General features: G+C 35.2%; 1 protein-coding gene across 1 annotated transcript; it reads left to right on the plus strand.

Moving 5' to 3' along the window:
* Positions 1-1,522: 1,522 nt before the first annotated feature.
* On the plus strand, positions 1,523-13,333 carry LOC106133853 (ras-related and estrogen-regulated growth inhibitor). Its single transcript, XM_013333699.2, has 5 exons — positions 1,523-1,666; positions 9,699-9,755; positions 10,002-10,075; positions 10,766-10,942; positions 12,496-13,333. Exons 1-5 carry the CDS (start codon positions 1,528-1,530, stop codon positions 12,727-12,729), a joined length of 681 nt encoding a protein of 226 aa, XP_013189153.2. The 5' UTR covers positions 1,523-1,527; the 3' UTR covers positions 12,730-13,333.
* The last annotated feature ends 292 nt before the right edge of the window (positions 13,334-13,625 follow it).

Below are 13,625 nucleotides of genomic sequence, written 5' to 3' on the forward strand. Positions count from 1 at the left end.
AAAAGATTTCGGAAAAGTGAAGTCGGTTTAATAGTTTACCTATTATAAATCAATTAAACATACATACAATCACGTCTTTATACCTTACGGGGTAGACAAAAAAACTGAAAGGCCAACGTATAGTACTTCATATGGCTTATAATCGAACTGAGATTCTAATAGTGACAAGTTGCTAGCTCTTCGCCTAAAAGAAGAAAACCAATTAAATTTCTCGGTAAGGTTTATTATTGTTGTACTTATAGTTAAGATAAATTAAAAATGGAGTGGTCCACTATTTCCTGCACAAACTCTAAAAACGAAACAAATATTTTTGATAATAGGTAAAACTACTTATTCAGATATCGAAAGGATAGAGATAAAGTGACCATTCTAAAGTGAAAATGTCCTGTGTTAAACTAAAACCCTAAACAACTAGGTTTTTCACGTTGCCCCAATGATTCAAAGTAAAACAGCGTGTAGTTGGACTGCGGTGTTCAATTATATGGCTAGCTGTGCAATTGAACATTACTATTACTATTTGGCTGTTATGCGACATAAACATAATTACAAAACACGTGCCCCGGGTAATTTACCTGGACGTGTTAATATGTTAATAGCTCTGAAACAACACAGTCCAGAAATGCGGGTGCAACTTTGCCAAAATACTCGTCCAGTTGTGACGACAGGTGGCTGAGACACGGTTGTAGAAAGCAGTTGGTAGTAATTATACTTATAAATAAAAAGAGTTAAAAGGATTTGCGTTTGGTGTAAAACGTGGTTTTGATTATAATTTATAATACAAATCTAAATTATAATTTGTGTTAAATTAATATGGAGAGAACTTATTGTAAGTATCTTACGTATGCGTAGCTTTCTATATAGGTAGGTAAAAGGCATTTATCGTGGCAATTGTAAATTTGTATTACTTCATCATTTTACTAGGTATCAGTTCAGTGGTTTAGTACGTTATGGTTGACCATTTTCTCCATTTTTTTGGTAAATTCGGATGAGGCTAAGAACCAATGTAGGTACTCCCACAGAAAACCAATAAGAAGGTTCAAATTTCTATATGCATTCGCAGACATTAACAGGCGGTTAACAGCGTCTGTGGGGCAGCGGTAGTCCGCTTGTCTGTGACACCGGAGGTCACGGTGTCGAATTCTGGCCAGGGCATGATGAGAAAAGAACTTTTCTCTGAGTGGCCTGGGTTTTGGATGTTTATCTATATAAGTATTTATTATAAAATATAGTATCGTTGAGTTACTATCTCGAAACGCAAGTCTCGAACTCACTTCGAGGCTAACTCAATCTGTGCAATTTGTCCCGTAGGTATATATTTATTTATTTAGCTTTAGCTCCACAATACACCGATCGAAATTTCGGTCGTTCCCCATATAGCGCCAATTAATCTGACAAGATCAAGAGCCTGGAGCGTTGGCCTGCCGCCACGCGTCAGGAAGACATGTAAACACGATCTTGGCCAGATCTTGACCCATTAACCAGTACAGATGTCGTTTCGGGTATTTTTAGTCGGCGAGCGTGAAGCGAATGCGTTGCCGCAGTCCAGCGATCACGCGGCGGACGGAATGGTGTACCAACATGACTACGAGAGGGATCAGGCGGAAGAAATCCTCGTTGTCGGAAGTGAAAGTGGCGGTGGTGGGCGCTCCTTCAGTCGGCAAAAGCGGTACGTTTAGTTTTTTCGTTATTTTTTTTTTTTTGGGTAGTGCGTGCGGCGATTTTGCAAAATGGAAGTTGTTACGTAAATGTTGGTGTTTCTTTTTTTTATTTTTCATACGAAAATCTTTGTGTTAGATATTGCGTTCGGTCGGGAAAATGTTGTGAACTTTTTTACAGAGTTTGCTATTCACGTATATTTTTTGTAATACCTTTATTTTTGATGAAATGAATCTAATGTGCTTTTACGAGTAGCTTGGTAATCTTATAAGTAATACTATTGCAATGAGAAATTACCTGTTCAAACTTCAGTCTGTCTTCCCTCATATTTTTGATATCAAATCAAAAAGGTCTGAAATTATATGATTAACTAATTAAAGACTAGCTTATTGTTGCAGCATTGCTTGTATATAAGTTTTCAGAGCGCAACTTTGCCTACATTTATACCAAATTGCACTAATGTGCATAGAGATTGCAAACAGGATAGGTAGGTAAACGTATTCATTATTAGATTAAGGACTCTGTCTTCATTATATGTGACGCACGTCACCGGATCATTGTTAAATTTTAGATAAACATCCGTTCCTAATTTGTAAAACCTTGTGGAGAAAATACCTGATACAGTTTCATCCATATTAATATTATAAACTAGCCGTCCGACCGCGACTTCGTCCATCTCAAATATGTTATTCTAATGTCTTAGCTGTAAGTACATATTATGTCACTGCGAAGTTTTATGATAATTCCGTTCTATAGATTTTGCGTGAAAGGTACTTACACCCAACCCAGTACACACATCAACCGCTGGGTTCTGGTGGAATATTGTGATATCTGAATACAGTTATTTATCTATATAACACTAGCTATGCCCGCGACTCCGTCCGCGTTGAATATTTATTTTGGGCATCATTGAAACCCTCAAGGATGAATAATATTCCCAGTTTTTTTTCTCATTTTCCATTATTTCTTCGTTCCTAATAGTTGCACCGTGATGTAATATAGCAAACAACATAACTAACAAACAAACTCTTCAGCTTTATAATATTAGTATAGCTTAGGGTACCTTTTTCTGTGAATTCCCACAAGTGGGTAACTTTTGGTATAACTAGGTAGTTTCTATAAGCGGGCTCTTCCGGGTTTCACCAGCGGCGAGCGATGCATCATATTCCTTCAAAAGAAGTAAGCATTTAAATTCCTAAAAGGCAAGACAAAACGCCTTAACGCATTAATAAATGCTACAATAATACATAATAAATAATAGTTTCTTTTTTCAGTTAATAAGCCATGGCCTTTATTTTTATTACCTACTTTATAAATCTACAGCAGCCTTTTAATAAATTACCTCTTAACTCGTTTCTTCCCACTGAACCTACAAGGTTGAAACATTTGTGATTCCCGCCGATTGAACTTGAAAAGATAACAAATGGTTGTGGTGATGTCGGTCTGTTTATTTACATTCTTACGCTCGATTTTGCATCGTTAAAAATAAATGGAACTACGATATTTAAGACGTGTCTAAAAATGTAAAGGAATAAATATCTAGGTATATTATATTGTTGTTGTTGCTGATAAAGTGCCGTGTGGTTCCCGGCACCAATAAGAAAAAGAATGGGACCACCCAACTCTTTCCCATGGATGTCGTAAAGGCGAATAAGGGATAGGCTTATAAACTTGGGATTCTTCTTTTAGACAGCTGTCGGCCCCGCAAGGGATAGAGTAATAGAAGGGACAGACAAACTATGGAATTTATAATATAAAGTATGGATTTTATTTTTATATATTATTATAATCAGAGGGCTAAACATTACGAGCGAATCCACTATAAAGTGTATTTTTTTAGACAAAGTCGTAAAATGTCGGTTTTATTCTTGTCTAGTAGAGGAAAATGATTGATTAGTCAGTGGCGTAGCGTGCATTGGCGGGACCCCGTATAAAAAATTGTTTGGGGGCCCTTGTATTGTTTGGGGGTAAAGATTTTTCACAAAAGAAAAAAAATATTGTGAAAAGAAATATTTATTTATCATAACATAATTTAACCTTAATTTAAAAATTTAATTTTACAAATAAAAATCAAATTTTAAATATTCATTTGCCTTGCCTTTTTTTCGGCAAACTGATTTATTAAATCATTTATGGCTGATGATGATTTTAGTTTTTCTAAAGTTTCTACCTCTATGGACAATAGTAAGAGGTCTGACAGCCGTTCTTGTCCCATCGAAGTTCTTAAGTAATTTTTTATCATTTTTAATTTTGAAAAACTTCTTTCTGCAGTTGCGGTTGTAACTGGAAGGGTCAAGAATAAAAAGCATGCTGTGATTACCTCGGGAAAACTAGATGCAAGACTATTGAATTTTAGTAGCAATAATTCAATGAGTTCTTTAATGGAATAAATTTTTTGAATTTCAGATTTTAAGCATGTTTTTAGAGCCTTTAATTGGTCACAAAGATTAACTGAGATGTCTTTACTGTATTTAACCGACAGTTTTTCGGAAGCGATTAATATCTCTTCGTTTGAAGAAGATAGGAGTTTCTCCGGTTGTAATATTTCGAACATACTACTCAGGTCGCAAAGGCTCTGAAATCTTTCTTTAGTTTGAGAAATTAATATATCTAAACAGCAATAGTATACATTGACTTTGAAATAGGATTCCGGGTCGGAAATTCTCTCATCTTGTGATAACTCATCAAAAAAACGCTTCGTTATCTTTCGCCTACTGTTTTTAAAAACAGTTGTTACCCCCCACTCTTTTGCTAAATCTTTGGACTCATTTAGCAAACTATTAAATGAAATCTGAAAACTTAATTGGCACAGTCTATTTAAAAGATTACTTAATAAAATACTAGATTTCTGTAAGTCATTATTTTCATGCTGTAGAGCTTTAGAAATAGGATTAATAATTTCAAATAGTGAAGAAAAAAATGTAACGAGCACTAAGAAATTATAACTCTCTAAAATATTAATTATATTTTTACATTCTTCACGTTCATCTTTTTTATTTGAAATTAAATTTAGTTGGTACAAAGTTTTCATGATAAGTAAAAAATTTTTCTTTACCGATAATAAAGCATCGTTCCTAGAAGACCATCTGGTTGGACATACCTTTTTAAGGGTAATCAAATATTTTTCAGATGGATCGTCACTAAGCATAGCCCAGCGTTTTATACTATTGCCAAAAAAAGTATATATTTTTTCTAAATTATCGAAAAAAGTCGATACTTCACGAACGTGTCTCGCAGTTCTCTTACTTTTACAAATCGCTACTAATTTTGTTAAACCAGAAGAACAATATTGTTTGTACTGAATTACAATGTAGGTAATGCACAATTACATAAAACGCGTAAATAAACACTGCACTGCACTCCGTGGTTTAACATCAAATGTAGAGTATGGACGTACACGTACATCGTGATATCGATTTTATTATTGAGGGATTCCCCGCTGAGTTGCAGATGAAGTAAGTAAAACGGGGAAGTCCCGCAGCCCGCCATAACGATGTAGAGTGTTGCCAACTTTTGAACGCACGCTTAAGGCGGGATAAAAAGTAATTGCTTTATAGAATTTTGTCATTTGTAAAATAAAATAAATTAGGAAGTTTTTATTTCTTTTTCCTTACACACTTTGGGGCCCCCGTGGCTCGGGGGCCCCGTATAATTGATACGGCAGATACGGCGGTAGCTACGCCCCTGTGATTAGTCAGCTGGCTACATTTATTGCGCTATGCTTTTAGTTGAAGCATATCACTCTTCATACAATGCGAGGTGGTTTAAATCTTATTTCACTATTTATACGCATACAATTGTTCGAAGTTTAAATAGATAAATATTAAAGGAGTAAACCTTTAATATTTATCTATTTAAACTTCATTAAATAAACAATATACATAAATAAATAGGTGCAGCGATTACCGAAACGAGTGAAGACGCTTATAGGTATTAAATACCCTCGCGACTCAATAGAAACCTGTATAGGTACCAGTAATTTGAAACTAGAACGACTTGGGGATGTCCTGATGGACTCTAGAAGTGAAGTGAGTCTAACAGCCATAGCGGTGAAAGGGGAAAAACCTATACGGTGAAAAGGGGTAGCAAGAGTTAAAGTAATTTGAAGAACGTAGAATAATTAATTTCATTTTAGTCTTGTTTGTCTGTCAGAAAGTGAATTTGTTTGTTACCTCTTCACAGTCAAATCAAAAACCGATCTTCATTAAATGTATTTTATATAAATACATTCGCGTGGAGTACGGAGAAAGATATAGGGTGCTTTGCACGTTGGTGGAGCCGAGGGTGAAATCTAGTATATATATATACTTATATATATTTATATACTTACATAGAATTTTGAATCTTTCCCGAATGGGTAGACAGAGATACATCTGGCCACTTGCCACGATTCCTGTCGACTTCTTTGATTTCACGACGAGCTTACTTGAAAGATTGATGAATATAAGTACATCAATCTTTTCATGCAAGTTTGTCGGTTGACTTTAATCAGATTTGCCTGTCTGATAGCGATTCGGTTTTATGTTTAACGTTCGCATACACTTCCCCATGAAAAAAATACTTTGAAAACATATACTAAATATAGTCCTATACTGCTCTGCGAATTGTTATTACTTAGTTGCTTTTAACGACCATGCTATTAGCGATTTTATTAAAACAAATTAATTTTCTTTCTACTGTAAGTAACGTATTAAAATACTCGTACAATACATGCCAGAATACTCGTACTACGTCGAATAAGTCGAACCGAAAAAGTGGTAGCTTATTAATGTGTAATTGCCTGTAAATTTTAGAAAAAATCTACTAGCTATAGTTTTAAGGTGAACAAAAAAAAAAACAAAGACACATGTAAAACTTTCGCATTCATAAAATGAATATACCTACATATGAAGAACACACACACAGAAATTTCTCTAGAAATAAGTAGTGTCCTTGTACTAAATTTATTTTTAGTTTAAGTTCCATTCTTATTTTTTCCTTGGTTCCTTCCTTATGCATAAATAAATAAATAAACACATTATTAACACACTAAGTATACCTTACACATAGTTAAAAAATATTGTTCACTCAGCGCACTTTAAATTATGCCAAACGGAGCTGGTCTCACATTAATTGACATATATCTACTAATGTTTTGTATAAGAATTTCCTCAATGTAAAACAGACTTTAAAAAAATATAATTATCATTTTACTATCAGCGATGTGGATCGGCACTCCTACATATCAATGTAGCGTATCATAAAGATCGTAAAACAATTCGCAGTACAGCTTTAGTGCACATCAACACACCGTAAACTAAATGCCATTACATGCCATTAACGAAGAATGTGGAAGCGAAATATTTTAATATTAGTTAGCTGAATTGATATTTCCAATAGAAATTTGTAGTCAACGGTTACTCATATAATTTTGAAAATACCTAAATTATAAATTTCTCAGTATAAAGATAACAGCTACACAGCTTCCCTACAACTACAGACTATATAACTATATAATACATACAAAGTGTCCCTTAAAAAATACAAAGTTCTCTTTTAAATTAGAAAATATCAATTCAAACGGGCAATTTAGCCAGCATTTTGGGCTCGGTGTCAGATTTTGAAGATCGTTTGCCTATCCGTAGATATTTAATGTTTACTCGTACGATTATGTCAAACCATCTACATTTAAAATGATTATATTACTTTAATTTAATTAGATTTATAAATACTTACCAAAAAATTACATCCCTATCCCGGAGGGGTAAGCAGAGACTACATCTTTCCACTTGCCACAATTTCTGCATACTTCTTTTCATCGGTTCGGGTAATAGGGTACAAATCTGTGAAAATAAATAATTTGTTATAAAAAATAGCCCGGGGACGCCATACAAACACATTCTCGGTTTTAGTGACGTTACGACCGGAACCCATTTTGATAAATAGCGCGCTATTAGTCTGAACTCCGGACACAAATAGTAGTACAAGTAGGCGGGCCTAGGAATAGCTGACATGTCGGACATTTGTATTTAGCACCGGCGCTAGTGATAGGACATTTTATTTTGACGCTTTACACATTTTTAGACGATGAGCAGAAAATGAAAAGTTTGTGTTTAAACCCTAGATTAAAGCTCAATTATCTTTATACGTAAATTTAAAACATTGCATTCTTTATCTCTTTCTGGGAAGTCAGAACTCAAACTAGACTTTCAGTTAACGGCTTCATGATGAAATTCAGATTCAAAAGTGATGATTCTTCGGAATAAAACTAAGTACCCTATGCTTCTTAATACTTTGAACTTCTATACTACAGATGTGTCGTGTAATTTCTTCAGGATTGGTTAAACAGATGCATTTTCTATATAGGTAGGTACTATTATACTATGGATATCGAAATATCTATAGATTAGTGCTGATTTTATTAGGAAAGCGCATTTAAACCGAATGCTAAATATTATTTAATATTGAGATATTTACAGGCCGACCTTGCCCGATATATATAATACCAACTGTGTCTGTTTATCTGACACGAATCCTATCCAAAATAACACAACGAGTACAATAATATCCAGAAACAGTTGTTTATTTTCACTGATTCACGCGTGGTAAGCCGATTGTTTAAGTTTGTTTTGATTTTTTCAATGTTTACTAGTCTTAAATTAATTTATTTTATCTACGTATTTGTAAGTATTACGAAAACGGTATTATCTTAATTCAGAATAGTATAAAAATCAATCTTTAGAATCATACCAAAATTTTTAATTTCTACCTAGATATGTAGATAATTAATTCTTTATTTTGTTTATTTATTTAAGACAACATTGAGGAATTAAGAAACTGATTGTTTTAAACATAAATACATCTTTATCCCTTACAAGGTAGACAGATCCAAGAGACAAAAGACACAAATTTGACACAAATCTACATAATGTCTGAATAAGACCACAGGCTGAATTCACACTTAATTAGTTTTAAGTAGTGTAAAATTATAGGGTTGTTTTGTAAAAAATAAGAATAACTAAATACTAATGAAGCTCGCTTAGAATAAATTTATTGTTTTCGATCCTTAAATTATTGTTCTATTTTCGAAGTTCCTTTGTTTCTGCGGTACCTACATTTTGTATACAAATAAGCTCCTTCTAATGAAGTCATTGAGTTGGTTTACGAGAAAGGTCCCATTTTAGAATAGTTCCATTCCTCGTGGGATGTTTACAAAGCTATGAAATGCAACGCCACCACAGAAATAACACTTCCCGCCTATATTATGTATTGCGCAGAATTTAATTAAGTAGTTAATTTTTCATGACAGTCTGAGGTCGTTCCATAGAGAGCTTTTATTCCCGTTGTTTTTGTCACCCAAGATGTGAAAAAAGCATGACAGTACCTCCGTAAAATTAAGAAATAACAACAAATTGGTAGCACGAGATAGGAACACTATGTAATCAAAGGAAACACTGCATATTTCACCTTGTATTTCGTAAGAAGCCGCTTAAGGAATAAGTTTGACATAGTGCAACAACTATGTATAGAAATCTGAATATGACTTTATTATTCTGATTTCCAAGGCAATAATCATGAACTTAGCATTAGTAAGCATAGTTAGCGGCGGCGGTAGGTTAATTTATACTTATCTATACTAATATTATAAAGCTGAAGAGTTTGTTTGTTTGAACGCGCTAATCTCAGGAACTACTGGTCCGAATTGAAAAATTCTTTTTGTGTCGAATAGACCATTTATCGAGGAAGGCTTTAGACTATACATACATATAACATCACGCTGCAACCAAAGAAATAATGGAAAATGTGTAAAAATCGGGGAGAATTATTCACCCTTGAGGGCTTCAATGATGCCCATAATAACTATTCCACGCGGACGAAGTCGCGGGCATAGCTAGTAACTTATATCGTCATTTATATTTATAACCTTTGTGATATTATCCAACTAGCGCACTTTCTACATCGTGCATATAAGAGGTCCACAGGAAAGTTTTAACCAGAGGGAACGAAGTGATTCCCAAAAGGACGAGAATTTGCATTAATATGAAATATTTCTTTGATTTCAGCACTAACCGTCCGTTTCATCACGAAGAGATACATCGGAGAGTACGACCATCAGCAAGGTAAGAGGAGTTAATCAATAAGTTAGTTATGAACCAATAAATATGGTCGGGAATTTAATATAAGGTAAAAAGCGAGGGTGGCACAGGTGCAAATTTATCCCCAAAAGTACCAATGACTCTTTACGGATGTATGTATTAAGAAGACCGGGCCTATTTAAGCAAAAATGATCACACCGACGAAAAAAGTCACATAAACTTAAATTTTTTTGTTTGTTTGTTTAATCCGTAATTTTTCTTTATTTTCAGATAGTAAATACAAACACGAGGCGATGTTGGATGGAGAACCAATATTGTTTGAGATTTTGGATACATGCCCTAAGGTGAGCTGTTGGACATAAAGTCGACTGAGTGAAATTCACAGTTAAAACCTCGGAACTATTGAAATTTATCATGAATTAACTGGTTAAGGAGTACCAACTGAAATAGATTTTTTTATTATATGTGTCACTGTGAGTCTAAATTTTCCTACAATAAATTTCATATGCAATAAAAAAAAATCTTTAAATATGAATAATATAAATTTTATTCAGTTCTATTTTTCTGTGGAAAGCACTTCAAACATTTGTATATGTGCATTCTTCTACTTCGGCAAAACTTAATCGAAATCCAATGTTATATTTTACAAATAAAAGCGACACTACTAAATACAGAACAATCCTTTAACTTCCTGTGTAAAAGTGAGTTATAATCAGAGATCGGAATAGGTAGATTGAATTGGGGTCAATGAACTGAAACGTATATATTAATATGGACATGCCTCCGGGATTGCGGCTGATTTGTAGCTGTTTTCCCCCGACTTCGTTCACGTAAATTGTAGTCCTGTGTTACCCGCGGACAATGTAATTTACTGTAAGTGTAAGTACTAAAATGGAATCCTGGAAAAAAGGCTTATCCATGGTATGCTTTCTATGGTAATTCATGATGCAAGTACATAAAATCAATCTACCTATTCCGATCTCTGGTTATAATAATATAAAAAAGAAAATTTATTTACTTGGTCTAAATTCCAGAGTATAGACGAGTTGCCAGGCAACGACATCGCGCAATGGGCGGACGGTCTGTTCCTGGTGTACTCCATCACGGACCGGGACTCCTTCAACTACCTGAAGAGAGCCAAGCAGAGTCTGCAGCCCGACATCCCGATCATCCTGGTGGCGAACAAGGCGGACATGGTGCATTTAAGATTGGTGAGTTTTTGGAAGCCATTTTGGACGTTGGGCATTTAATAGACGGTGAAGATAATACAAACAATAATTTATACATACATACATACATACATAAAATCACGCCTCTTTCCCGGAGGGGTAGGCAGAGACTACCTCTTTCCACTTGCCACGATCTCTGCATACTTCTTTCGCTTCGTCCACATTCATAACTCTCTTCATACAAGCTCGGCGGTTTCGGGTACTTTTGACCTGACCCTTTACCAGGACGTCCTTAATTTGATCAAGATACGTTCGTCTAGGTCTTCCCACTCCGACCTTTCCCTCCACACTCTCCTTGTATATCTGCTTAGTCAACCTGCTTTCATTCATCCTCTCCACATGACCGAACCATCTTAACATACCCTTTTCTATTCCTGTAACTACATCTTCTTTCACATCACAACATTCCCTTATCACGCTGTTCCTTATCCTGTCACTCAATTTCACACCCATCATACTCCTTAACGCTCTCATTTCCACTGCATTTATTCTGCTTTCATGCTTCTTTTGCCATACCCAACTTTCACTCCCATACATTAATGTCGGGACCAACACGCCCCTGTGCACAGCCAGTCGAGCCTTTTTGGATAGTTTCTGACTGCTCATAAAGGCATGCAAAGCTCCATTCACCATGTTCCCCGCGTTCACTCTCCTTTCAATATCACTATCATACTTGCCATCTGATGTAAACTTTGATCCTAGATATACAAACTCTTTCACTTGCTCCACTTTTTCTCCTCCAATCAAAATATTCTCAAAATACCTCCATTTCAAAAACCAGTGTTTTAGTTTTACTTACGTTCACTTTCATTCCTTTCTCTTTTAAAGCTTCATGCATACAGTTTACCATCTCCTGTAACTCCTCCGCTGATGACGCCAGTATAACCTGATCGTCGGCATAGAGCAGACATTTGACGAGTAACTCATTCATCCTTAATCCACTTTTAGACTCTTTCAAATCTGTCAAACAGCTATCCATAAATAGGTTGAACAGCCACGGTGACGCAGCACATCCTTGCCTAACGCCTTTCTCAATCTTAAACCACTCAGTGTGCGCTCCGTTTATAATTGTTGCAATTTTCTTATACCTATAGTCTTAGATGATGTGATGGTCATAGAATATGGTTGTTTTATGGTTTAAGTTTTAGCCCTTCATTATCCTACTAATATTATAAATGCGAAAGTTTGTGAATAAAAGAATAACATACATATAGGCTAATTTTAACCCGGAGTTCCCGCGGAATTGATTCCACGCGGACAAAGTCGCGGGCGGCCTCTAGTGTAATATACTTTCAGGTTTATTCATATGTCATAGTTCCAGTTATAAACTCAGTCAGTTCTTGTCATATTACCTACTGAAAATAATGGCTTTGTAGAAATAGTAAATTGCTGGAAAGGTATTTCTAATTAACTTTGTTTCGAGGAGAAAGACAGAGAGCGCCTAGTTGTACCTACGTAATGCTGTGGGCATAATGCTGAAACGTAACTCATTGGATTTATATCTCATAATTTAGATTTTTATCTAAACATTCCAGGTGAGCCCAGAAGAAGGAGAGATCTTGGCGAAGGACTTCGAATGCAGTTTCGCCGAGGTGGCGGCGGCAGAGCAGGTGAACCAGGTGGGGGAAGTTTTCCATGAGCTGTGCCGGGAGGTGCTGGCTTTGAGGAGACGAGCCAAGCATAGCCTGCTGGACAGAATGCTGGGCTCCAAGACTGCGTACAGAGTTTACTCCAGGGGAAAAAGTGATAGTGCTTTGCCCAAGGATTAAAGTGGACAAAGAAATTCATATAATTATGCTATTCCAGATTTAAGAGCCTTCTCGGACTGTAAAAGGACTGGACTATGGCAAATAGTAGGTTTAATATCGGTAAAGAGTGGTTTATAAAAAACAAATCAGATTGATAGATGTCGTTACAACTCTATAGCGTTATATGTCGTTACAACTATATAGTGAAACTGCGAATAGAAATAAAACATGCTTGTGACTTCTGTGTGGACGCAGTAAGTACCTATTCATATCTGACTAAAATCGATAATTGAATAAGTATTTTTTAAGCAATCTCGTGTGCTCAACCACTCAACACGTAAAAAAAGCGGCGACATCGGTGAGTGCGGCTCTGCTAAGCCTGCGTTCACATTTAAAAAGATGGACGTAATGCCGTGTTATGTTAATGAAAACCTCCTTACATTACCGAAAAATCAATGAGAGCCGTTGTAACCCAGCGTTTCTGAAAAAAAAGGCTTATTTTTCTAAGTACAGCCAACAGGTAAACCGCATAGAATGCGACGAATTGCAATTTTTAAAAAAAGGAATATATTTTAGAAAGCAAAACTTATTCCAGTTTCTGACATCATCAATTCAAACATCTGATTTTTAGAAAAAAAAAGTAGATCTAGGTTTTACGCATTTGTTTATTTTTAAGATATTAGCCGACTGATTGAGGAAACTGAACTTGACCAGGGTTGTCAGTAATATTGTTATAGCTGAATATATTTTTCTTCGCACCTAATAATGTCTTCCAACTTTGATAAAAGGTTGTGACCCTGATGTTAGAATTATAAATTATAAGAAACTAGATCAATTATTTTTGTAATCACATATAATATATTTATCAAAACTCTGCTTTTAATTATAAATTTTTGAAAAATCATTCTCCTGTGTAC

The sequence above is a fragment of the Amyelois transitella genome, chromosome Z, assembly GCF_032362555.1.
Source record: "Amyelois transitella isolate CPQ chromosome Z, ilAmyTran1.1, whole genome shotgun sequence".
In the NCBI taxonomy this organism is placed as follows: domain Eukaryota; kingdom Metazoa; phylum Arthropoda; class Insecta; order Lepidoptera; family Pyralidae; genus Amyelois; species Amyelois transitella.

Bases quoted from the DNA above. Each gene is read 5' to 3' on its own strand.
- LOC106133853 (XM_013333699.2), top strand. From the start codon at position 1,528: ATGCGTTGCCGCAGTCCAGCGATCACGCGGCGGACGGAATGGTGTACC. The intron at 9,756-10,001 runs GTAAGAGGAGTT...CTTTATTTTCAG, and splicing joins AGAGTACGACCATCAGCAAG to ATAGTAAATACAAACACGAG. The intron at 10,943-12,495 runs GTGAGTTTTTGG...TAAACATTCCAG, and splicing joins ACATGGTGCATTTAAGATTG to GTGAGCCCAGAAGAAGGAGA.